This window comes from Pyxicephalus adspersus, chromosome 6 (genome assembly GCF_032062135.1).
Source record: "Pyxicephalus adspersus chromosome 6, UCB_Pads_2.0, whole genome shotgun sequence".
In the NCBI taxonomy this organism is placed as follows: Eukaryota; Metazoa; Chordata; class Amphibia; order Anura; family Pyxicephalidae; genus Pyxicephalus; species Pyxicephalus adspersus.
In genome coordinates this window covers 81635961-81661979 of record NC_092863.1, presented here as the reverse complement: position 1 = coordinate 81661979, position 26019 = coordinate 81635961, and the positions used below count along the sequence as shown (strand labels likewise).

The 26019-nt window shown below is 36.4% G+C and overlaps 2 protein-coding genes across 2 annotated transcripts in view; one reads left to right on the top strand and one right to left on the bottom strand.

Moving 5' to 3' along the window:
- ADAMTS6 (ADAM metallopeptidase with thrombospondin type 1 motif 6) overlaps nucleotides 1-26019 on the bottom strand; it is a 168685-nt gene that overhangs the window by 24207 nt on the left and 118459 nt on the right. Inside the window, exons 14-21 of the mRNA XM_072416361.1 lie at nucleotides 23207-23270; nucleotides 18279-18381; nucleotides 13744-13877; nucleotides 13017-13140; nucleotides 10460-10540; nucleotides 8918-9081; nucleotides 7381-7519; nucleotides 765-894 (exon numbers count right to left, since the gene is read on the bottom strand). Of these exons, the coding sequence (XP_072272462.1) occupies nucleotides 765-894; nucleotides 7381-7519; nucleotides 8918-9081; nucleotides 10460-10540; nucleotides 13017-13140; nucleotides 13744-13877; nucleotides 18279-18381; nucleotides 23207-23270 (939 nt within the window). The remainder of the gene's footprint in view (nucleotides 1-764; nucleotides 895-7380; nucleotides 7520-8917; nucleotides 9082-10459; nucleotides 10541-13016; nucleotides 13141-13743; nucleotides 13878-18278; nucleotides 18382-23206; nucleotides 23271-26019) is intronic.
- CWC27 (CWC27 spliceosome associated cyclophilin) overlaps nucleotides 1-26019 on the top strand; it is a 237247-nt gene that overhangs the window by 192504 nt on the left and 18724 nt on the right. The gene's annotated exons all lie outside the window — the stretch shown is intronic.

Below are 26019 nucleotides of genomic sequence, written 5' to 3'. Positions count from 1 at the left end.
CAACGAAGAGAACAAGATTAGAAAAACAGAGAAAACGAGACTTCCTCATGGGAGCAGTTTTAGGCATGTTTGTTCGGGAAGATGCTCGAGACGGAACCACAAAATGCTATAGGGCTCATTTCTGAACTGCATGGGAGCATAGAAAAGGGAAATCTATATCCTGGACTTGCCTGTTTTTCCAGCTACCCTTATGTGCAACTCATATCATGGAGCTTACAGCAAACATGATGATTATTAAACATATGTTTCAGACATACAATTAATCGCCTGTATAATACTTATTGGATCATTAAATGTATTTTATAAATGCAATTAATATCTGAAAATGACTTGATATCAGCCTTTTTTCATAGAAACAAGGAGGAGGGGCAACACTGGTAGCCAATTGGTAGAGTAGCATGAATATATGCTTAAAAGGAGCACACTAACAGGAGAACAGAGAGGTGACTCCATCAGTGTGCCAGAGCTCACTTGTGATCCCAGGAGCAGATCGGTGTCAGCAGTGTATTCCTTAGTTGTAATATAGAAAGTGGTGTCATCCTCCTTGTTGTGCTTTTGATGAGGCTTTAAAAATCTCAAACCTGGCAAATGGAAATTCTTTGGCTGGTAGAATAGCTTCCATATTTGTTTTTTTCCTGTGTATTTAGAAGTTTGCCTGGTTTTAGTTTTACAAAATAAAAACAATACATTTGCTAAGGCTACTACTAGGTTCAGTTTGAGTTTATGAGCACCAATTTCCCCTGAAAAGCTATAGTGGCACTTACTCAGGTGGACAAAGTTCCGTATTACAGGCCCTCTGGTTTTCCGGTGGCTTGCTATCCAAATCACAGTAATTATTCTGCACAACTGAGTTATCATCCAGTCTTTTACAGACCACCTCTTGCTTCTGTATACCTGGAAAACAAGGTAATCAATGAAGGAACACCATACAAAACTGCTATCTTTAGTTCACAAGGTAATATATTAGTGTACTGTATTTATTATATGAGGTCTTCTACATGTTGCTATTGTACCAGCATGCAATAACAATACAGAAATGTATCATTCCTTGAAGCATTGTATTCTCTATTGACATGTATAGAAAATATTAAGTTAGGAGTTGATATCATCAACCAATATAAATTTTCCAACTTGTGGAACACATTTTGCACTGGATCATCAACTCACCAAGCAAATAAAAGCCACTAAAGAGAGATAAATATATTTTTAGGAAACAATTTGATTAGGACATTAGAATAAATGGAGAAACAAACTGGGACAAGAGGACAGTGAGGATAAAACAAGAAGTGGGCAGTAAAGACACAGTAGTTATGGAGTGGGTAGTAAACATAGTTCACTTTAATTGGGAATAAAAAAAGAAGCTTGTATCTAAAGATTTATTTACCAGTGTAAAGGTACAACTTCAATGCAAGTTTTATAAGCAAACACAAGAACAGAAAAAACACTTAAACAACAAATTGCAGTAGAAGTCTTTAGACATACTATATTAGTGTGTACCAGTGTAATACATAGTAATGTAACCTTAAATGTAATTTTCTATATTTTTATCTGTAACTTCCCTTAAAAAAACGCCTGGTGATCCTACCATGAACATCCTTGTTTAGGCCACTACTAATATTTTATGACAATGTTCTGTCACCCTGGCTTCCGATTGAGACTACATTGTTGATGGGACTACATAAACAAACACTTTATGCAGACATGGTACACTTTTGTCACTATTGGGAAACTCCTGACAAACTGCATACAGTCATCACTGGAGTATATGATATAACTATGAGACTGCCTGAGATCAGCTTTACTTATATGAAGCAAGATTATGATTCACAAAGCTTTAGCAAACTAAAAGTAATTTAGTTAGGGCTTATATGTACTTTAAAGGAAACTTTAAGACTGCCAGGAGTGCTTGGCACACTCAACTTTAGGTCGGATTGGTGAAACCTAATTTTTACTGCAACCATTCAACCCTCCCTTGCATTGTTATAGACTTTCCCATCTTCTGTAACAATCCGTCTTCTGGAGAGTTTGGTTAACTATTAAACATGAAAGAATAAGCATGATGGCTTGTAAAATAACAAATAAATTTTTTTTAGGAATACTAGTATTGCAAATATTTAGCACACAAGTTATTAAAACACAACCATTTTCTAAAAACGTTTAGCTTCAAATTAGGATGCCCAAAAGCCCATTCTAGACAATCTAAAAATACTGCAGTATCCCTATTTATGATCTTTTAGCTATGGGCAAGTGGACTTCCTACTAATTACATGCTTGTAATCAAATTAGGGAAAAGATGGTTGCTGTTTGAATGAAATATGATCATTTACTGTGGGAAAGTGCCACCTCACACAGAAGCACAAAGGATCTTCTTTCAGTTTCAGTGCTCTCTGATTATAAAGCTCTGTCACTTTTCATTTCGCACCTCCAGCTCAAGGTTATTCTACTGAATAGGCTTCAAACAGCCCCCCGGCCTTTTTAGGCTGATAGATCACAAGAGAGAGCGCATCACCCCACCACTAAGTAAAAAGCACTTCTCAGGGGCCTCCGTGTGATATTGTCATAGACTGCAAGGGTTTAACTATTCAATAGGAGACTCCTTGCCAGCCATTCATAATAAATCATTCAATCTAAACATCTCATTAATTAACATCCTTATAGAAGTATGTAACAATTGGGGACACTTTGCTGAAAAAAATGTTACTCTGAATCTCTATACAGGCAACAGTTAGCTATTGGGAGAGTTACATGCTACGCTATAGCACTTTCACTTCTTTAGTCTGGATCTATATTATGTTTTATTGCCCAATGGTCATAATAAACTCAACCTAAAATAAATGTAAATAGTCCCTGTTTTGTCAAGATAAACATATTATATGTCATTAAAGCAATCATATCCCCAGATTACTTCAGTTAACTGCGTAGAAGCTTTTATACAATTGTGTTTTTTTTGCTCCTTCTTACTATGCAAACTTGCCAGTCAACCAGCTCGCTGAAAACAATGCACCTTCATGGTTCAAAATTTTTCTATAATTTTTATCAATTGTTTCAGGTCCAGTTCCTATCCACTGCAGAGATGTTGGTTACCTGGAAATTACACCTACTTTGTGAACATTTTAAGCCCACCAGTGAGCATTATTCAAGCCATTTTTATGCTATTCAACCTGTTAGGCTACCTAAAAATGACTCCATGCACACAAGAGTTCTGCCACTGCTTGTGGTTAATGGTCCGCGCTTCTCTTTATATAGCCTAAGCAGCCTATACCATATGCCTGGAAACTGGAGCAATGGGTGCTTCACATCATTCCAAACTGCAGACTACTGCTTTTTGCCAGACACAACCTGGCAGAACTGGAGTGAGACATGGGATAGGCAAGGCTATTAAGGAAGCAATGTTCACATTGAGCAGCTTAACAGCCACACATATAGTATACATATGATTATTGCACAGGTAGATTTTTCAGCAATCTCTCACAATCTTTCACTCTTCTATTTAAAACAATAAAGGAAGAAATGTACCAAATATTTTCCACTGCTGAACAAGTATGGCAATATATCATTAAATATCTTCATTCCAAGAATGGAAAAGTAGACATTTTTTCCTGAGCTTTACACTTGTTTAGAAGTTTTAACATTCGAAATTTTATATCATTCTTGCCTACTGCATCATAACCTGTTCAGTTATATTTTATGCTTTGCTCCCCAAATCCTACTGCATAGAAGCTATTGTTTTATGCACTGCACCAATAACCGCCAACAAGTGTAAAACAGTTGCATGAAATGCAAACATATTTTTCTATGAATTTACACTGTGTCTGTGTTATAATCCAGTGATTTGGTATGTAGATTTGATCATGGAGCATAAAATAATTTTTTATGGCTCCACCCTGTATCCTAAATCAGGGACAAACTTTTTGGTTTTGGGATTTGTAATGGAAGTGATGAATGTAGATACTTTCAGTTCTCAAAAGAATCTACTGTGTTTCACACCGGTTTGGTGATGAGCTAATTTGCCAAGTTATGGTCCTACTCGAGAGATGGACAGACTTCAGTCACATGTCAACCTTTCAGAATTTTATTTTTTGGTAATTATAAAGTGGAAATTCCTTCTGCAGAAATGCTATTGTGCAGGAAGCTTTGTTTGGGAATAGATTCTCTTGTTTGAAATGGTAGCAGTCATGAATTTACTGGCAGGAAAGGCTCTCGTCAGACATCACCCATAATATGGAAAATACGGCTAGATAAATTGATTCAAAGTGTCAGGGGAATAATTACAAGCAGCTCTGTGGAAAAAAACAGCTTTTCAATCCACAAGATTTATGACTAACAATAAAAGACCATGCTTGTGAAAACAAAAACGTAACTGATTAAGTGTCAACCCCCATCATGGATTTACAGATGTTCCTCAAAATCCAGTTCAGCGTCTATGGTTTTCTATGCCCTAAAGCTCTACTGGACACCTCAAATGGCAAATGTGTTCATGGTATGTTCAATTTAAAGGACAACCGCAAAAATAAATGTTGGTATAGCCTTACAAATCTTCATAGTAGGATTGCCAAAACCGGGTGAATGGTGCATCAATAAAAGAGTAACAAGCTGGTTAACCCAGACATTCCTTCTGACATCCTCATCAAATCATGAGAGGTTCATCCCTTTGCCAATACCTTTGTCTTCTGAATGGAAAAAGAAGTCTTATATTCAAAGTATTCTTTTTCAAGATACTAAATTATAAACACAATTTTCACTAAATGAGCATTTACAAGCACCATAATGTCTGAATTTTCTGGATACCATTTTTTTTCCCTTTTCCAACATAGTTGTCATGCGAGAATGGAAAATGGTAATGATTTCAAAAGCTGCACAAAAAAGGCAACAAAGAAAAAGTGTACAGTCAAATGCGCAAAAAAAGCATTGCTGTTTCAAAAGGTGATAATCTCTTCTTGAAAACTGGAAAAGAAATGAATCATGTAAACAAGAATTGTTCATATAATTTTTTCACTGTATTGTTAGGGTCCAGCATTGCTTTATGGACATGTGCAGAGTGCTCCCTTTAGGTTGCTGTTGGTGACACCGCGTAGCTTCCCGTTGTGGGCTGCATTTTACATCCTGTTCATAAAACTAAGGCTGCAGTATGGTGCCAAGGGAGCCCTATGAGTTTTCCAGGATTAGGTTTGAGAAAACTCTATAATTGGCTAAGGGCAGATCATCACATGATTTTAAGAGCATACATGATTGCATTCTCCTTCTTCTGTTTTTTTTCTATCAAGCAGATTGTATTGCACTTTTTGATTGCTGCCATTTGAGCAACTCAAATTCTCTACTCTTGGCCCACTCTTTATTAAGTAAACATAACATCTTTTCTATATTCCTCACTGCTCAAAAACCTACCAATCACCAATGCTACACAATGAAATATGATTTAAATTTGCTTTATTATCACCTGATATTTACAATAAATCAATTATTATTTTCATTGGTAATAATGGTTGTAGTAATAAAACTCCATAGTTTTGGTTTGTTAAAAAAGTTTTGGTTTATTTAACTGTTAATCTAATGGGTGACTGTTGCCAAGTTCATGCATTTGTTACTGACTGTACTGACCATAATACATTTTTTTTAATTTGCATTTACAGTTTTGCATTTAGGAAAATGTAGGGCAAAAAAAAAAAAACAAACAAAAATAAAAAAATGTAGGGTAACCAAAGGAACCCTGTCCGGTTTTTTATTGTTGTCTGTTTCTCCTATGGAAAGGAGTCAAATTGCCTCTAGGTATTAAATCAGGGTACACACACATTTAAATTTAAATGGAATAAGATTGATTATTCCTCACATTGGAAAGATATACTTTAACTTCCTGTTCAGTGTCCTAGACAGGAAGTGAAGGAGAATTTCTTTACCGGTATAAAGAGGGAGCAAATAAAATGTTCATTCTATTAGTATACACAAATTTTACATTGCTGAACCATATTATTGGAGGCGGACTACACAATTTTCACAGTTCAGCATGTATATTGAAGTAAATAGGCAGAAACTGTATCTATTTTGTAATATATGCAGTGGCTATTTTATTACACTCTGTTCCAGTGGGTGAACTTACAAGCGCAGCTTTGCAACCTCCACATATAAGATCTTCACATCTGCTGCAGAGATGACGCGACAATGTGCTTATGTATGCAATTGTATGTAAATTGGATAAATGGACTGGTTTGGCTTTAATTTACCATGATGAAAGCAGATCACACTGGGGCTGTTAAAGCAGAGTGCTATCAGATGGGGTGGATATGCTATACACACACTTATTGCCTGCAGACACACTCCAGCTGGAAGGCCTGAAGGACATTACAACACATGAAGGACAAGCAGAGAATAACTAAAAAATAAGGCAATATCGCTTATGTCACTGATGGGAATTCTAAGGTTTGATAAATTCATTATACTTAAAAGAAAATATATATTCTGGATCATATTGCTGAAAAAGAGAGAATAAAGAAAAGGTAAACAGCCCAAATAAACTTTTACGTCCCAGATAGAAAGTAAATTTAAAGGATGTAAACAGGAGCTCTTCATATTTATTACCAATATGGTGAATACTTTTATATAGTGCAAACAGCCAAATTCACTAAGCTATAACATGGTATTTGTAAAACTATCATTGGCTATATGATTACTAATATATTTACCTCTCCTTTAAGTCAAAATACAACTTGTTAGGGCAACTAACAATCGTTTTAGTTTGGTTAAGTTAATGCTTTATTGCAAACAAACAATAAACAAGGCTCCATTGCTGCAATGGCTATGACTTATTAAATTGAAAATAAAAACTGTAAACAATAAGTAAACTTAAAAGTGAAAATGTAATTGTGGCGTTATTGCAATGTAATAGTGTAAATATGACTTGAAAGTTATTATAAATATTATCATGTGTTTATATAATGTCAATATATTTCACAGCATTTACAGAGTCTATAGTCATCTACCTTAAAGGAGATCACAATCCACCATAGTCATAGTCTAATGTTCCTAACAGGTCAATTTTGGCGGGTAAGCCAATTATTATACCTGTATGTTTTTGGGATGTGGTAGGAAACCCATACAAATAACATAAAAACTCCATGCAGATAGTGCCCTTGTTCAGATTTCAATCTAGGAGTCTGATTTTATGCTTCTTAGATTGGGGTATAAGTGAGAATTAATGGCTCCTTAGCCATAAACAGAAAGGGCTTACCTGTTGGGACTAAAACTACTGCTGGGTGCTGTGTGGAAAGGATAGTCCTGCCTGTATCTCTCACTTCTGTTACACTGATACTTTCAGTAAAGCATGGAGCTCCAGAAAACATCTGATAATGAACTAGATACTATGTCCATGATACTAGAAAATCTTACCTCCAGCACATGTAGCTGAACATTCTGACCATGGGAGGTGATGCCAAGAAAACCCCACTTCATTATCGCCACTGCCGGTCCTGGTTATGGGGACATTAAACTTATATCGAATTCCTATGTTCTGTTCCTGTAGAAGAATCTGACAACAAAAATGATTACAGAATCATACAATTATGTTACAAAACAAAGTCTGGAAAGGGAAAGGCACGGGAAAACAGACATGCCACTTTTTTTTTCCAAAGCACATATTTGTAATAAAATCTACACACGCTTTTACAACCTTGTTTTTTTTTCACTGTTATCATTCTGTGCGTTTTCCTAAGCAAATTAAATTACCAAGTTAAGCAATTTTTTAAAGCCAAAAGAGTATCTGCAAAGTACAGTTCAGTGAAACTCCCTGCTTCCTTGTAGGAATAAGTGTAACAATTACTGACCATATAAGGCCAGTTGTACAACTGCAAACATTAGAAGAAAGTATTTGTAATGTTCACTAAGGCAACAGGACAATAGCAGGGCATGGAAGAGTCTAGATCATATTGTATCATGTTGTATTACCTGCAGAAAATCATATCAGCTCAGCTGATATATCAGTATTATGGGAAATGCATATGTAGACATATAAGAGTCTTCTCTGGACAGAAATATACAATTTGTATGTTTTTTAAATTACTGTGGATAATGAAGATGCATAATTCTTTAAGGATAACCAACTCAAAAATAAAACTGGAACTTACTGTACCACAGATGTGGTGGCTGCATTGGATTTGGACTGCATTGGACTGCATTTTTAAAAGGTTAAAAAAAACATGTTTGTCATATCAAAAATGTAGTTTCTTGTCACTTTCTGGGAGATAAACTTAATGTAAAAACAACTGTATAGTTTTTTTGTTTAACTATTAATCCCATCAGCCTCTATGTAATGGAAATTCGCTAAGGCACATGTTCACAACCACAGCTACCTCCATAGGAAAAGTGGGCCATGAATGTAGTTCCCCAGGGACAAGAAGTTTATGATTTACAGGTGAGAAAGGGGGAAAACTAAAAAAAATTAAACTCCTACAGCCACCACATCCATAGACTGGTAAGCAATAATAAATTTATGTTCTTGGGATTAGATACACTTTAAATGATCATCAAGAACATTTGAGCCAGTGTTGATGGGCTTTAGTTCACTTCAAGTGACTTTTACATGTACACACAATGCTTTGGGAATGCAAACTGCTTGAATGACACAAAAGTAAGAGAAAATCTCTCTAAATCAAAGATGAATTCCCTTTAGTTCATTACCTCCTGTTACTTTAACAACTTAGAAAAATCAGAGAAAGCAAATGTCTATAGTAAGGACTCAGGGCAAAGTAATCCAGCAGGAGTTTGTACACTTCCTCCAGTGTTACATATACCTTGATATCATAATCAGTGCTTTAAGAATATTTTCTGTTAAAATATACCGGTATTCACAAAAAAAAAACAAAAAAAACAACTCCTGTACACACACGCAAAACTGTCATATATCTCAGTTATGAAAAACTTTATTTACCATTACTATGAGGCTTTCTGTTGTTGGTCCTAAGGCTTCCAGGGATTCAGGATCATCAGTTGGGCGTTTGTAATGAAATGCTGTCCCAGCAACATCAAATTTTCTTGGCCAGTCTATTGTCCAGGCACCATTTATGAAATAGTCGTCTGAATCAGATTTCAGAGCTAGGGTGCAATATAAAGATGGAAAAGTATTTTTTAATGTTTTGTTACCAAAAGAACATGCAATTTTTAGTTTGTGATTTTGGGTTTATAATTTTGGATTATGCTGGGAAAAAGAAATATATGAAACCTACAGATGACAAACCAGTTTATTCTCCACCATGTGATCTCACAAAATAAGAATGACACAAGAATTATACCTATATACACTGAATGTATTCACTTATGAACCTGACTGATATTAGAATGTGACTTGTTTAGTTTGTTTGTTGAGTTTAGTTGGGCTTTAAGTAAGGTGATGTACTTTTATATTATATCATTACATATTATGTTAGTACATTTTTCCTTATATTTGAAGTTTAATCCACAATAATTACATTAACTTCATAAACACAATACCTTCCAAGCATTATTACAGAAAAAGGATTATTCCTCTACAAACACATACACCCTCCCCTGTTTTCCTAGATAATCTCCATTCATCAAATTCAAGGTAAAGAGTTTTAGATAATGAGAAATATTTTTTTGTTTTAGTAAGGTGCCCAGTGGTTTACAGCAAGGCACTGTACAACTTGTTAAAGAATAACAGGGAAATTTACCATAGGAGTTCTAAACTAGTTTAGTGGGTGAGGTGTTTACCAATTTACTGGCCCCAATAAAAATCAGCTATTACTGGGATTTCTCCACCTCTTCCTTAGTACCAGAGAACTAAAAGATCCAGGGAATTTGGAGAGCCTCACTTGCCCATTGGTGGGTTCTAAATGGTTGCAGCATTTTCGTGTTTGTATACCAGTTAGTATTTTGAGAGTAAAAAGCTGATAGTAAAGCTTAAGCTACGTACACACGTCAGATTTTTCTCGCCCGATAATCGGCATCAGCCAGATTATCGGGTGAGAATCTGGCGTGTGTACAGCATCCATGGCGTGCATCCTAATGCAAGGGAAGGGGGAGAGCGCACAGCAGGGTGCCGCGCCGTCGTTTTCCCCCTCCCCTCTCCATAGAGCAGAACGGTGCTGTATGTACAGCACCGTTCATGCATCGTGTAGTCCTTTGTCGTTGGAAAGGATCGTGAAAGATCCTTTCCAACGACAAAAATTGGAAGTGTGTACGCAGCTTAACACTGCCAAGCATTCCATATACCACTCAAATATGCTTTTTTGTTCATTGACAATAAATGAAACAAAACAACTAGTTAAGAATATTTGACATTTATACCAGACACTTGTGATCATAGCACTGCCACTCAGGTTATTGAATTCTAGTAAATCAAGTATTAGATAAAAATAATTTGTTGCCCCCCCGCCCGTGATTTGTGGCAATTACGTTTTTATCATCCATCAACTTAAACTTATCTGTCCATTTATCTCTAGTAAACACTTACCAATGTAGTTCTTAGACATGGCAACTTCTTTAATTTCAATGTGAACTGAACCTCGTGGAATTTGAACGACTTCCATGTAGCCTGAAAGGCAAAGATCACCCTGTTATTATCAGCATCTGTATCCTGCACGGAGATACAATGCAATTATAGAATCATTTATTCCTCATCACACACTGTATATTCTACAGATCCCTAAGAGACCACCTGAATTACTGGCCTCTTTTAGGTAATGTAGCTAACTAGAATGCAGAATACATTTAAAATGGCCAGGATTCAACTAGAAGTAAATATTAATTTAAACATATTGAATTAGCAGAAAGATTACATACGCATGCATCTCCCTGAATCATCAATGTGAATGCTGCTTGTATGGACCATGTCTAAACAGCTTCAGCACATTTGCTTTAAAACATTAAGTTTTTTTTAACTGTAATGTAAAATGGAAATCCACACGGCCATGCCATGCATCCTCTTCAAAGTGTAGTTCCCAACTCTAGTCTAACAGAACTACCATGTTAGAAGCAGTGCATAAGATGTTATCACTAACAATAAACCTCTCCTCTTTGCCCTATTATGGTCTGTTAAATATACCATTGAAAGCATCTTGTTTTCTTCTTCGATATGTGTAAAAATGCCTGTTGATCAGGATTTAGGGGCTGAGTGCATTTCTGGCAGATCAACAAGTATTTTTCTGTACTTGCAGGGTCTTTTATGGAATAAAACAAGAGGAAATGTACTGCACTGTAGAGATGTACTGCTGCCACTGTCTGCTGCATGTGGTTTTTAAACTTTACAACTTTCTGCAAACTATTTCCTAAATAAAAGAGATACCAGATCTACATAAAAGATCCTCCTTCAGAGACTCTTTTTCTCTATGTGCTGTAAAACACCCTATATTTATCTTAAGACTTTTTATACACATGCTCACTGAAGCTCATATTAACGTCAATCAGTGCTATTGTTTACCTCTTTTGGAAATCTAGCTTTTAACATATCTAAACTATTTTAAACATCAGTCCAACTCAAAGACTTTTGAAAGATTTTAAATTTGAAACTAATGAGCAATGGAGCACAAATAATGGCAAATGACTAATAGGCTATCATGTTCTCCCTAATAAATGGAAACTTATAATCAAGACATGTTGGAGACCTAATACTTTATACCTCCAGGGCCTATTAATAACATAAGGACAACTTACATATGTCTGTGAAAACCTGGCAGTTACCATGTCCTGCTAATATGTGTATGAGGTCAGTAGCAAAGGCATGGTGGAGATAGCTACTAGTCACAAACATTTATACATATATGGTTATCAAAGGGATAAAATAATAAATATACCTGGGTCCTCTCTTCCTGTGTCACTGTATTCGTCTGTCATTTGCAACCCCTATTTAACGTATGGAGGTGCGTAATATGTTGGCACTATATATATCCTGTTTATTAATAATAATGTTAACCCAGCTAATGTTGAATTAAGATAAAAGGTAACCTTTTTTAAAAATACAGCCTGGGTACTAAACAATATTTTATGAACTATACATTCTGTTCTAGTATACAGTTTCTTTATAGGCTACATACATGAAAGTCCTCCAAACAATAAAACTGTGACTTGTGTTGATTTTGTGACAATTAAGCAGAAACAAGCCCCTCGGAAGTCAGTCTTGTGTCCATATAGTAGTTACATTTTTCCAGGTCCCTTTTTAGCTACCCATGACAGGTAACAATAGGGGCCCTAAGGAAGTTACCAATAAGAGACCTTAAGCACGGACTCTTTTCTCTATAAATTCAACCATTTCAAAGGCTGTCCAATTGTGTAGTTCTGTCTGTTAATTATTCCTTTATGTTAAAGAAGTAAAGTCATATAATTATATATTTTGTGCTTTAAGGGCTAATTCTTAATCTAACTAGTCTGTTGTGGAAGAACAATGAATGCAATGCTCAATCCATGATCAGAATTACCAAATTTAACCAAACATTTTTAATACTGTCAAATCAGTATGATAAAAAAAGAGTTTGTAAAAAAGTAAATCACCTAAAGTAAAAAGGTAATCACCTAAATAACTGAAGTAATTAGAATTTTTATTTAAAAAGTCATCAAAAACATGATATATGCAAGGTTTCAAAAACAAAAAAAAGTTTTGATTGGTGGACAAGGTAAGTTTCAAATAAAATAGATCATGATGATAGTCTGTAGTGGAATAACATAAAACAGCAGCTATATACACACAACGGGAGCTGTTCCTATATAGGATTGTTATGAAATTACAGATTGTCCAGTCTCTTTAGCCCTCTTGAAATGTCTCAGCCAGCGGTACTCTGAAACTGGTTGGATTGAGAAGCTGTCATCCTAAGTTACTTGACACCTCTGTTTTTACAAAGCATAGCATTAATAGAAATCAATGAAAGAAAATACTATTCATATCTAAATTAAAAAAAAAGATCCAACTTCCTCGATGTTGTCAGATATAAAACAATAGTTCTTAAATTCTGAGCCCCAGATCAGATTTACTGTATGTCAACAGCTGCCTCCCTTTGGGTTATATACTTTCAATTTACCTCCTCTGGGCAGTGAATCATTGAAGAATCCCTCTATAGCTTCACAAGTGCTTCCGTCTCCTCCACATACTCTGCACCTGTCTTCTTTGGCATCTGAGCCCAAAATGTTATCACAACCTACATGCTAACCAAAAGAGATTAACAAATGTTTCCATTAGAAAAATGTAAAACTCCTGTCATACATAATGCAATATTACAATCCATCCAAAGCGGCACGCCTATAAAAGACACATAGGGTAAATATGTGTTTACTATTTATCTTGAAGTTGAATATCGACATGTAAGTTTGACTAAACCATTTTGTGAGAATTGTAGACTGGGACCTTTTCATGTCGGGTGCACCAATCAGGAATTACTTACTTTGTGTTGTTTGTTATGTTATGCTTTCCTTTGTTAGCTATGGTTTGAAGGGTCAGGACACCCAAATGTGTTTTACATAGTTATTGCTTTTAGTGGATTCTGATGGGTTTTATCATCAGTTTGTTTGTCTGTAACCATGATAGATGTTGTTTGATTTTCTGCCAAGCATTGTATCACCCAACTGGAGTTCTACTTTAGTTAAATGACTACATAATCAAGAATCCAGCAATCTTGGAGGAATGTTTCCACTGAAAGTGTGATCCAAAGCTAGACTGAATGAATCCAGGGAAACAAAGAAAGGGAAGAAAAGTGTTATCAGACAAATGTTCAGATGTCCAGGTGTTTGTTAAAATGTAAATCCATTAACCTTGCATTCTCCGTTGATGCAGATATCCAGGGAATCGGCATTGCAGCGCGTTCCATCTATAACAGCAGGGGCCCGCTCAGTGTAAAAGTTATAGCCTTCAGCCAAACAGTTTAATGCACACGATTTAACACCACCTGTGATTGCAGAATGAACAGAGATATTAATGTTTTATATGTGGCCTGCAAGATTTCAAACCACAGAAGTGCAATCACAGAAAAAACAAGCTACAGTTAATATACTTAAGCCTGCGATATAATAATTTTTCTTCAATTTAAACAGTTGCAAAGTCAGGTTTAAGTATGACGAACAACACAGTCTGGTTTTACGCACACATTTAAACAAATTGATGTCAATAAAATATAACTCTGCAATTTCCTTAAAGCTTCCGTGCGGATACCTGGAGTTAAAAGTACTAACTCTTAACCGTAGATTGTGTGAATTAGAAAAAAGAAAACACTGGGCTAATTTAAAGGGAATCTGTCATAGGGGCACAATGAAGGCTGCCATTGCTGCTTAGTCCTTCTGAGAATTGTTCTTTCCTGGCTGTTATGCTGATTCTTTATCGTTTTATTCTTCTGACCTGGATTAAGTATAAATATAAGGAATTGTAACACATTTCTGGCACCATGGTTGTTCTCTGTGACTTTAAACTACTTCAAATTCAGAAACAGCAAAGCAATTAGCATTTTCTGGTATTCAGATGATGAAGCCACACTGATCACAGCTGGCAAATGCATATTACTGGTCTCTGGCCTTTAATTAAAGTTAATTAAAAATATTTTTTTTTTTGAAAGAGTAAATATGCCATTTTTGGTTTCAGATTCTAGATCATTTCAATGTGCCAACATTTTACACTCACATCAGAACTATCCTACAGTATAAGATACTGTATATGTTATAAAATATTCTCTCTGTAGATACACTTATATCAGAACTATCCTATTCCTATAATACTTACAACAGAGATTGACAAAGACATTATTTACACCCATGATCTAACCCTACATTACCATGTACACTAAAAAAATGGGATCCTATTCAGATTAAAAAGCAACCTGACCCGTCCCCATAAAATAACAAACCATACATCAATGCCTAATAGTTCTCCCTTGTTTATAGATTTGTGACCCACTGGTGACCTGATCTGTCCTTATTTGGCCATCTGTTTCACCTCATGTCACCTCAATATACATTAGAGCAGACACTGTAAGTCAATCAGTGTGTTTTGTAAAAAGAGCATGCATGACCTCAGTCCACTAGACAAAGAATGTCACTTATGTAAACGTTATGGCTATAGAACTAATGCTGAAAAATCCCAGCCATCTACTCCGATGTACATCCGCCACAGAACCCGATACCTTAAACTATAGATAAAAAACTAGGAATGCAGCTTCCTCTTTTGAAGCTCACATTGCAAAACCTATTTCACCTGTTCAACAAGAGCAGATATAATTTTAGGTAAAGGACAAAAAAAAAAAATTCTTAGGATTCTTTAAAACTTTAATAAAGAAAATCTACTATTGTCTGCTCCCCTTGGAAGAGTCTTGTTTTCTAAACCTATTCCAGCGACAACTCAAAACTTTAGTTTTTCCAACAATTCTAGTACTGATGACAATAGACAGTAGGACTATTAGAGAATTAATTTTCTCAAATGGGAAAAAAAGGACTTTTGGAACATTGCTAACAATCTAAATATTCCACATCAGGTATGAGACCTAATCAGGTAAAAAGATTCATCATGTTTTTTAACTATTCAGGATGTCACAGGCACAACTGAGAACTGAAAGGTTTGGAACATCGAGCTCTACTTTCCGGACGTCAAAATTTCTTCAAATAAGTTATGATGGCAATAAGCATTGCTAATGTATGGATTTTTAATTAATGATGACATTTCACTTTAAGCAATCAAAGGAAGGCTTATTGATGGCCTTGCATTATTAAAATAACCAAGAGATGTAAAAATAGTACTTTCTGCCATAGCATGTACATTATTAGTAACCAGGGTACATTGATAGTGTTCCTTGTCAGGTAGGCAGTTTAAGGACACAGAAGAGCTTCTTATATTAAGACAGGAATAACTGTAACGCTATAAAAACCTGGAATTTTATTACTAAATGCGGGTCAAGTATTTCTACAATTCTAGGAAAAATGTAACATTGGCCATCTTCCAGAAAACTACAAGGAGACAGTTATTTCTACCGAATTGAGTCATTTGGTGTCCTAAACACTAGACTTCATTTTTCTTTTTTTTCAATAGTTAAAGAGTTTCTTGTGCCTATGAACTATGTATGCAAACCAGCAAACATTGATACTCAGCTATATTAGGAAATTCAGAGCACCTGCGTGAATTTGTAGAATCCAGTCCTGTGTGTCCCATGTAATAGGGATTTAACAAAGGCACCTCCTTTTGCCTGTACCTTTATTCACTTCCAGAGCAGCCTGGGATCACAAAAATCTGGATGCCTCTATTAGGCAAACAGCAAGCAAAGCTTACGGTTACCTATTCAAATTCTTGGGCAACACTGAGAATGGGAGCAAGAAGAAGACAGCCACAGCAACTGTGTTCACTGTCAGCATAAGAGAGAGACCCAGGTTTTTAGGGTCATCGGGTAGTATAGATATTAATGGTGTTGGCCAAGTTATTGTCCGGATTCCAGTTCAGAATAGCACTAGAGCTAGACACACATTACCTTGAGCTTTACAGTAAACATTTCCAGGGCAGCTAGGCTTTTGACAGTGCTCTTGATAATGTAGACAGCATTCTATAACATGATTCATGCTACTTGCTTGCTTTCTACTTAAAACCTGGGAATAGCAGAGCAGCCTCTTGATGCAAAATTATCATGTTTGGTAGGAGTGTACCTTTACCTAGTAAATGTTTGTTTTGTTGACCTAGCCAGTTATACAAATGACTTCAGTGGCTGTTATGACAAGTTGAACCCTCAAGAACCAGCCATTGTTTTAAGTGAGAAAAAGTGAGAATCTTTTTAATAACTGTTTGTTGACGTTGCATGATATTTGAAGTAGGCGACATGTTCCAAATGATTTCCTGTTGTGTCCCATTTAACTTAGTTTAGCATTATGTGTGCTTCCAACTCATAGTACACTAACAAACGTCCTTCAAATGATTAAGTCAATGGAAAAGCACATTAAAAGCATGACCTAATTTTCCTTTCTAGTAAGGTTCTGGGATGTTGCACAGTGAAATGTTACAAAATTCAGATCAGTAACAGTTTACAGGTTTTTTATTTCTCAAGCAGACAGCACAGTGTCTGTATAATAGCAGGAGGAAGGATTATGGGTGGAATCTTAAATCATTATCTGCTGCTTGTATGGCAGGCATGTGGTTTAAAAGTCTGGTCTTAGTTCAGCATGTAACATGAGAAAGAGCTTATCCCTAGAACAATTCAGCAGGTCTCCTCCAGACAAACGCAGTACAGCAAGTCATGGAATTTGGCTAGCATCACAACTTAATAGGACAATTTAACTTTTCTAATACCAAAGTCAAATATCTATAACAAAAAGCCCAATATGGTCTATTGGTGTGTACTGTCACATCATAACTTGCAAACTTTCCTGCAAGCCAAAAAGAGACCATTTGTAACTGGGGGAGTGCCCAACATATATTTTCAGCTAGGTGGTACCTCAAGCTAGGATTGTTCATGCTCATGGTCCAAAGTCCAGAGCTTGCTTTATTGTTCAGAGCTGAAGCAGAGCTTATGGAGCTGAGAGTTTGCCTAGGGTTATCAACAAGCCTGTAGCCACTACATAGCTGGATCAGACAAGCAGAAGGAACTAACAACTCTTCTTCAAACATTTCCATTTTCACAAATGGATTGCGCCCCAGTGTGTACAATGAAAGGAAAAGTGCGTCTGTAGCCCAAATGACTTGTGTAATTGTATAGGGTGCCAATGCAATCAGCTAACAAGGGGAACTGGAAAAAAAAATTGTTGGCATACAGGCTGCTTTTTCACACATACTTGATTGTCACCAGGGGTGGGAAGGCTTTGTCAGGTAGTGGTTGAAACAGTTCAATAATAGGAGGGGTGGTTAATTTCTAGGTCAGTGGAAAACTAGGTACTAGTAACCTGTTTGTTTTTTGGATGAAACTCCTCCTCCCTAGCATAATGTTTTGGAGTGGCAAACACTTACAGCAGATTTATTTGAGGTTTTTAGTAATATTGATAGCTAGCATGTGCTTTTAGTTCTTTACTGTGCTAAAATAAGGTAGAAAGTGGGTAATTGGGACCCAGATGAGGGGATACTTAAGTCCAATTTCACAAAGGGTGTTGTTGTTGTGAAAGCTAATTCCAGCCATGGAGAAAGGCATTCAAGTTAGCTTAGTTAACATGAGCCAACTCTCTGCATGTCCCTACCAAACAGGTCTGTAACTGCTGTGTGACCTCCCCAACCTACTGTGACAGCTAAAGTGATGCTTTTCATCACTGTCTTCATAGAATTTACTAGGAGATAGCACCAGTAGTCTCACTGTCTCACTGTTACTACCTCTGAATGTCAGGGCTGTGTCACGTACCTCCAGTGTAGGGTTTCCAGTTGTAGTATTTTCCACGAAATGGCATGTTATCAAAGTCTGCACACTGCTTTTCCCTGAAATCTCGAGACCCTGTTGGACATGGCTAAAAGAACAAACAACAGAAAAAAATAAAGTTTATATAAATACATTTATGCTTTGTGATTTTATGTAATACCTATACCTAGAAACAAACATTTTAAATAATGAGATAAAGCACATAAAATATTTTTCACCATCATGTAGCTTAACTAAAATCAAAAAAGCATAAATGAATCTTTTATGTACAGCATCATCTTTATCAATGCAGATATATATATTTATAACTGTTCATACCCTTTAAACAAACTGCAATGTGCTTTTACCTAAATCGGCCACAAATGCATGCTGCCAGGGTTAGCTAGTGCTAGGAAAGGCAGGTACAGAGTGGCCAAACTGCCTGCTAACTATCTAATGTCAACAAGTACTTAAGCTTTCAAATGGCAGGTGATATAGCTGGTCATATGTGCAAAACCATGGCAGCTGCACATCCTATTATCTAATAATACTATTCATTACAGATAGGAGGCTTTAGTACATAATTGTCTCACAGCACCTATTTCCTCGCCTATTTCCTGCCATCTTTTAATAAAATTTTATTTTGCTTGTTGTGGCTTTTTGGCTTTAACACATGGAATTTTGTGTATCAAACATGTGTTGCTTTAGATCTCTAGATTTAATGTAGATCTACTTTTGATTGGACTACCAACACATATAGTTGCAGTGTACAAAATGCAAATGCTTTGCCCTGCCTAGTGAGATAGGGTTTAGTTTAAAATTAATGCCATCATATTGCTGTGCTGTGTTTTGATGCATCATGATAACATGCTGTAAATGTGTTTTACAATGCAGTTCAATAATATGAATGGGCCATAAAAAGTGCAGCTTGTAAACCCATTGCAATTCAGCTGTGTTCATTTTAAATGACAATCCAATATTCTAGAATGGTGCTTAGTCATTTCCCAAGAAGCAATGAAGACATCAGTGAGTCCCTATATTCTCATGAATTCTGACTTAGTGCACAAAGCAGCAGTTATCAATTATGGGTAAAATTAAAGTCACTTTTTCTCTGAAACAACTGCCTCTGCAAAGGAAAAACTCAACTTTCATAACATTTGTTAGCTGTAAAAATAAAGGCAAAGAACACCATTAGATAGACCTGGTATGCTACAGCAACAACTGGTAAACCTTACAACAGTAACAAGACCGTACAACTGGCACGCAGACTAAATTGTATCTTTTGCAGTATTGGGTAAGCATAATATATAGAGGTTATATAAACAGTTTAAAGTGTTACACCAGGTTCTCAACTGTTTTAATCTCCAATGTATGTCAAAGCTCCCTTAGCAATTAATCCATCAGGTATCTCCTTATAAACACACATAAAAAACAGATGAAGAATCTCAAAGGTAAACAGAGTTTTGGAAAAGAAGTTATAGTTTGACCAGCCCAGCTGTTTCTGAGCCTGTGCTGAGATGTGCCATCAGCCTCCTGCTAAGGGAATTATCAAATTGCTGTGCTATGTAATGAAGCCCATCAACTACCAGTATAAATAATTTTATGAGGAATGCAAAGAAAAGAAAGAGTTTCATGTTCAACATATGCCCTGGCCCACTAAAACTCTGTCCAGACCTGAAATGTGAAGCAGCTGTCATTGATGAGGAGTGAAGTCTATGGTTTCCTTATAGGAAGCTGCTGTAGTTTTTTATACCCTATATAATAAGTGTAAATGGATCAATGCAGGAGATACTTTATGCACATTACAAGAGACTGCTAGAGGTCACTGGTATTTGAACACTTTTATAAACCCATTTGAGTCCTCTACAAGTCTCTTACAAATTACCACTTTTGGTATTTTGTACTATATTTGTACCCCTACTTCCCCTCTTGAAGGGACACAGTATTGGGCAGAATGACTCGTTGGGCTGCTTTGCCGCCTTAACCCTTGCTATCCCTAGGAGCAAGAACTTCCAGTCATTTCGTTTGTAAGTTCTTGCTGCTTGTGATAGCCAGGGTTAGGGGAGAGGGGTGGTTGCCAGCTAGCCTGTCTTTAGCTACTTCATTTGAAGGTTTTGAGTGAATAACTTTACAATAAATGCAGCTAGAGAGGTCAGGGATTTCTATTTTTAAAGCTTTTCTTGCTGCTGGTGAGGAAACTGTAAATGCTTTAATGTTCATGGTCTGGGCATATATGTACTTTAATTTAGCTTTATATATGTGCAAAAAAACAAGGTTGCTTTTTTAATTCTTAGCTCCTCCTCATATGCATATTATTTACACAATTCTGCATGACATTTGGTTATTGAAGCAAATAACAGCTACTAAAGCACTGTGCGCATTGTCACATCTGCCTGCTAGTGGCTACAATGTAATGATAGCTTATTATATCACTATTGCAACACATAACAAATACAATACTCCATAAATGCCTTCGTAATTACAGCTTATTTTTACTCAGCTTCCTACCGCAGCTTGTCAAGGCTGTAGGATTTGGAAGGTGAAACAATTGCACATTTTAAAAATATGTATAACGCACTAAAATGCCAAGTGCAGTCTGAATATTTGTGAGTTACACCACACGACCAGTAAAAACATTGTGTTCCCTGAGCAGTATGATGCTGCTTTTGGTATGTGTGACTTTGCTTTGGAGCAAAGTTAACAACAAGATGTAATGATTCCTTTTGCGTAAATCCAATAAAAATCAAGCCAGCCCAGACATTAACAATTAAGTTTCAGAGATTTATTGTTGATATCACTAATGCTTGTTTTTTAAATAACAGTTCAGACATTGCTTATGCAAAGCAAAGCATGTCACTTTTAGGAAACAGCCAACATGTTGCCACCTATGATATCACTGTAAAAGCTGCTGTACACAGACACATGAGATCAGTTAAGGTCAGACTGAGATCAGTTTGTACTTTGCTTTTCTTCTTTCAAAGTATGTGTGGATACACAGTAAATGCAGATGAAACTGAAATGCATTGTTTTTAAACTGGGTGGGATACAGGAGAAGGAGACCAAACTGTCAGCTAACAACAGACACCTGAGGCTACAATTCACATGGGTGGTGGGGATATGTTCTTGGCACACTTTGGGCCCCTTAGTACTAACTGTCCATTGTATATGCTACAGCCTGCCTAATTTTGTTGCTACTCTTGTCTATCGCTTTATGACCCCATTGTACTCAATTTCGTATGGTTTCGTCCAGCAGGTTAACGTACCATGCCTCAAAGCTCAAATAATCTCAAACTGGTTTCTTGAGAATGAACATGACAATGAGTTTGCTGTTCTTAAATGGCCGCCACAGTCACTAGATTTTATTTATTAATGTATCCTAAAATGTAGTGGAATGGTGATTTTCATCTTGGATAAAGCAGCCAATAATTTGAAATATACTATCATGTCAATATGGGTCAAAGGTGGTCAACTCAGTAAGGTATACCGTATAAAGTGGCCAGTGATTGTATGTGTAATGCTTATGTATATATTATTTATCTCAACATAATAAGGATCCGGTGCACTCATTGCTCTTGGGCACTACTTCCCAGTAGGAGCGGACAGGCGGGAATGCTGGGGGAGAACAGGACCCACTAAGAATAATGAACTAAAGCAACATTTACGTTGTGCAATGCCCTACAGTATGAGATAGTAAAGGCAAAGTCAATTAAAGAACATACAGCTTGACTAGAAGCTTTTCTAATAACTAATGACATCCAAAGTTATACTGACAAAAGAAAGTAAGGGAATGTTTTAAAATAGGGAATTAATCCAACTGCCATTTATGTGGCCTGAAAGGAATTTGCCTTTCTTTAAACCAACACTGCTGGGGTGTGAAAGGCTGAAACTGATGAATATGCCTTTTTTCAACCTAGTTAGCTATGTAATTATGAGTAAGATATTTCATCAGCAGGAATACTCTGGATGCTTTTGAATCCTCCCACAGGCCACCAGAGTTCACAAAGTGGCATGGGGCATCGTTTCTTACAAATAGCTCCACAGAGCATTTTTCATTTCCTATCATTCACAGTCTACATAACAGATCTTCCAAACAAACTAACATTGCCCTATGGATGTTACAGTCTTTCAGTATACTGTAACAGGTGATGGAGGAGTAAAGTATTTTATCTATGTAATCATGTATGAAAAACAGTCAAAGAAAAGGAAAAGAGTTTAACTCTGAGGAGAAGAAGACAAAATAGCAGTCATTTTAGGTTATTAAAGGCATATTGGATCCTGACACTGCACAGAAATGGTGTGAAAAGAGAACAGGTTTAAGTAATCCAGCTATCATGTCCTAAATATTATGATTCACATGAGACACTTTGAAGTTAATGCTTCTTGGACTGGCCATGCCCTACATGCATAGCTCAGTGTACCCCACAATGACAGACCAGCACTAGTAACTAAATATTTCAAGTTCTTCACATCTTGTGCAGATAAATCCTTTGTATGCCATGCTTTCTTAAAAATGCCCACTCACACTAAACCAAACCCATTTTCTGCATCTACATGCTTTGATTTAAGGAAGCTCATTTCTGGTGTGTCTCGGGTATACCAGTCAAACACTGTCAGATGAAGACATAAAGTAGGATGTGCTTTTGCTTCTGCCTAATATCGGTTATGCTTCCAATGGCCTCCCTGTCCTTCCTATCACCAAAAGTAAAACTACCGAAACCCCTCAGAATGCACAACACAGTATTTTCAATTTTGTTTCCTCCATAATTAGTGTAGCCACCAACAGAAAATGCAATACTCCCCTTGGGCCAGTGTCAGAAGCCACTTTTGTTTCAGATAACTAAATAAGTACAAACTATATGTTGAGGCCCAATATGTGTACACAGACATTCTACTACGAGAAACTAAAATAACTAGACAATGTTATTTGTACTTACATCAGTATTACACGACCGATAGCGTTTTCTCTCTCCCAGGCAGTACTTTCCTCCTCCTGATGGTCTGTAAAAAGGAGCTGTGATTTACATTTGTATGCCTTGTAACTTTACAAAATCTTAAACCAACTGCAATTTTTTGGCATATAAATACATGGAAGAAAATCAGGTTTAATTTCTAGTGATGTCATGAGTACCTGACGTAACAGTAGTTAAAACATGCAATGACCTTTCCCTGTTAACTATTTGCAGTCCCTTTGAGCCTAGGAGTGCCTGGAAAAGAAATACAATCTCACAGGGGATACCAGCATAGACACAATACATCTCCTTGTGTTTCAATGATCTCAGTGTCTTTGGTATTATAATTTAATAACATCAAATTTGGCTTGTAATGGCCAGCGTGATATTGGACAAGCATGTCAGGGCTGTGGGAATACCACAGTACAACATAGGAATGAACTAATATTGCTATAAATAAATGGACTCATACAGATTATAGGATGTATTTGACAATAGAGAAGCGTATTCCCCACTTACTTACTCCATTGTTACTTGGGCTGCTTAGGAAAGGTAAGGGAGGCACTAAATGTTTGCTAGGAGGGCAATACATACTGTTCTTCTGCCAGATGCATTGCACTAATATTCAGCCTTTCAGTATTTCACATAAATGTAATAGGCCAAAAATAAATCTCTTAGGCAAGCTCTTTCTAGAAATACAATTTTCTTTTTTTATTCCTCCAGAGTACTTAAATAATAGAATATACACCTGGTACACCTGGTAGAGTACATCCAGTGACAACAATAATTTCCCTGCAGTGAGATCACTACAGCATATGCTGTGCATGGCAGTTGACATGGGAACCACCAGAAGATTTGTTTCACTTTTAAAAAGGCCAGTTGCCAAAAAAAATCATTAAAGTACAAATCTTCCTATAATAATATATGTGTATGTAACATTATGTTATCATCATGTTATTTACCTGTAAAACTCTCCCTTGTGCAGATATCCAAAGGGAGTGGGAATGCTGCTGGGTGCCACAAACTTGGAAATTATGTCAGAAGCCCCAGCAGACTCAAGTAGCAATACATTTTTAACCTTTGCTCCTTCTCTAGGCCTCCATATAAAATGTTATGTGGGGAAGTCCAGGGTGAAAGAGCTGGACCGCCCAGACAAACACAATCCCAGAAGGAATTACAGGACTATGACATGGCAAAACGAGGTAATGGTGGTTGTGTTAGTGGATTGACTCTTTTCCAAGTGGTCAATTTTGTTAGAAAGCTCAAAATCACATTGAAGCTAAATAAAATAAAAATATCTGCTTTCAGTTGGTGATAGGGTGACTTTAAGCTAATTTAAGGGCTTTAACAGTCTTGAAATGCTTATATAGAGCAAGCATGTAGATCAAGTGTTGTATTTTATTAGCAGCATTTGTTTTGGGTGACACAGGAAATATTGAAGACTATGGAACCCAAGAAACTAGTATTTGCAGAAAAAGGTCACCACCGCAAGTCTACTATTTTATCCCAGCACAAGTTTCCTATAAAAATAATATTTGTCAGTACTTTTGTACTGCAAAGCAGGCCAAGTGTTGGAAAATATATTACTTTCCACTACACCATTTTCCCTGTGATTCCAACTAAGACTTTCCTAGTGACCTGCAAGTCTTAAATGCTGTCAGTATTTTCTGTATCAAAGCTGCAATAGAACACATAAAATAGATCTCTCCAGATATAGAAAAAGGTGGTAAAGTGCCAAGTGGTTCTGAATAATGAACTCACTTTGTCATGAAATATATTAGGAGCTGGAGTTTACCAGAGACACGGCCAAACAGGCACTGGGGAATGACAGAACTGTAAAAATGCTGAGCTTCCAGTAAAGTGTAAAACCAACGAATAAAAAATAGCTGTTTGACGTTATTTATTATTTGGCGATAATAAATCTATTATTAGATTTTCACTTCTGTGGTGGCCTCCCTGTAAGTGTATACCTATTGCTTCACAAGGGAAAAATTTACGGAAGATTTCCAAAATCCATTGAATACTTTATCCTAGACATACATAGGTAATTTTAGGATTTTAGTCATTACTGTGAACTAAATTAAATACAGTCCTCTGACTAGCTATTTACCCAACACCGTAAAAAGAAAAGATACTTGTGGGTTTTCCAGCTTAGCAGACCCCTGCATCAGACCCATCAGTAGTAACCTGAATGTGTCCTTCACTGCTAGCGTAAATTTTTTTTTTATTAGGTATAAAATGGCATTTACCTTGGCAATCAATTGAATGGTGGTGGTGGTTGGGTTGTGAAGCCAAATTAGCCAATGTTGCACTAAAGTTTTTATGGCTAAAAATAGATTTTAGACTACAGGTAGTTCCATGGATGAATCATCAGAGGGGAGTTTCAGGATTTCCAAAATGCCTAATTTAGGTTTGGGGGAATAACACTACTTATTATTATTAAACACCTTTTGACAGTAACAGATTTGTTTAGGGCATTTTCAGAATATAAAGTGCTGGTCTCCTTGTCCTAGGTACATTTGGGACATAAGGATATACCAGAAAACAGAACATTCTTGGAATGTGGAATACCGAATGAGGAATACCGGAAACTCAATGGTTCAAAAACAATTGGATGAGTCTTCAGGAATGGGATATAGATATTTCAAAAATTGCATGGAGTGCAACTAACTAAAGTTAGTCCTGCCTCAATTTTTTGTTACAGTATAGGGAGATGGGGTTTACAGACTGAGAAAAGACATAAGATAGGAGTAAAGACAAAAGACATATTTTATAGTATATTAGTTCTAAAACAGATT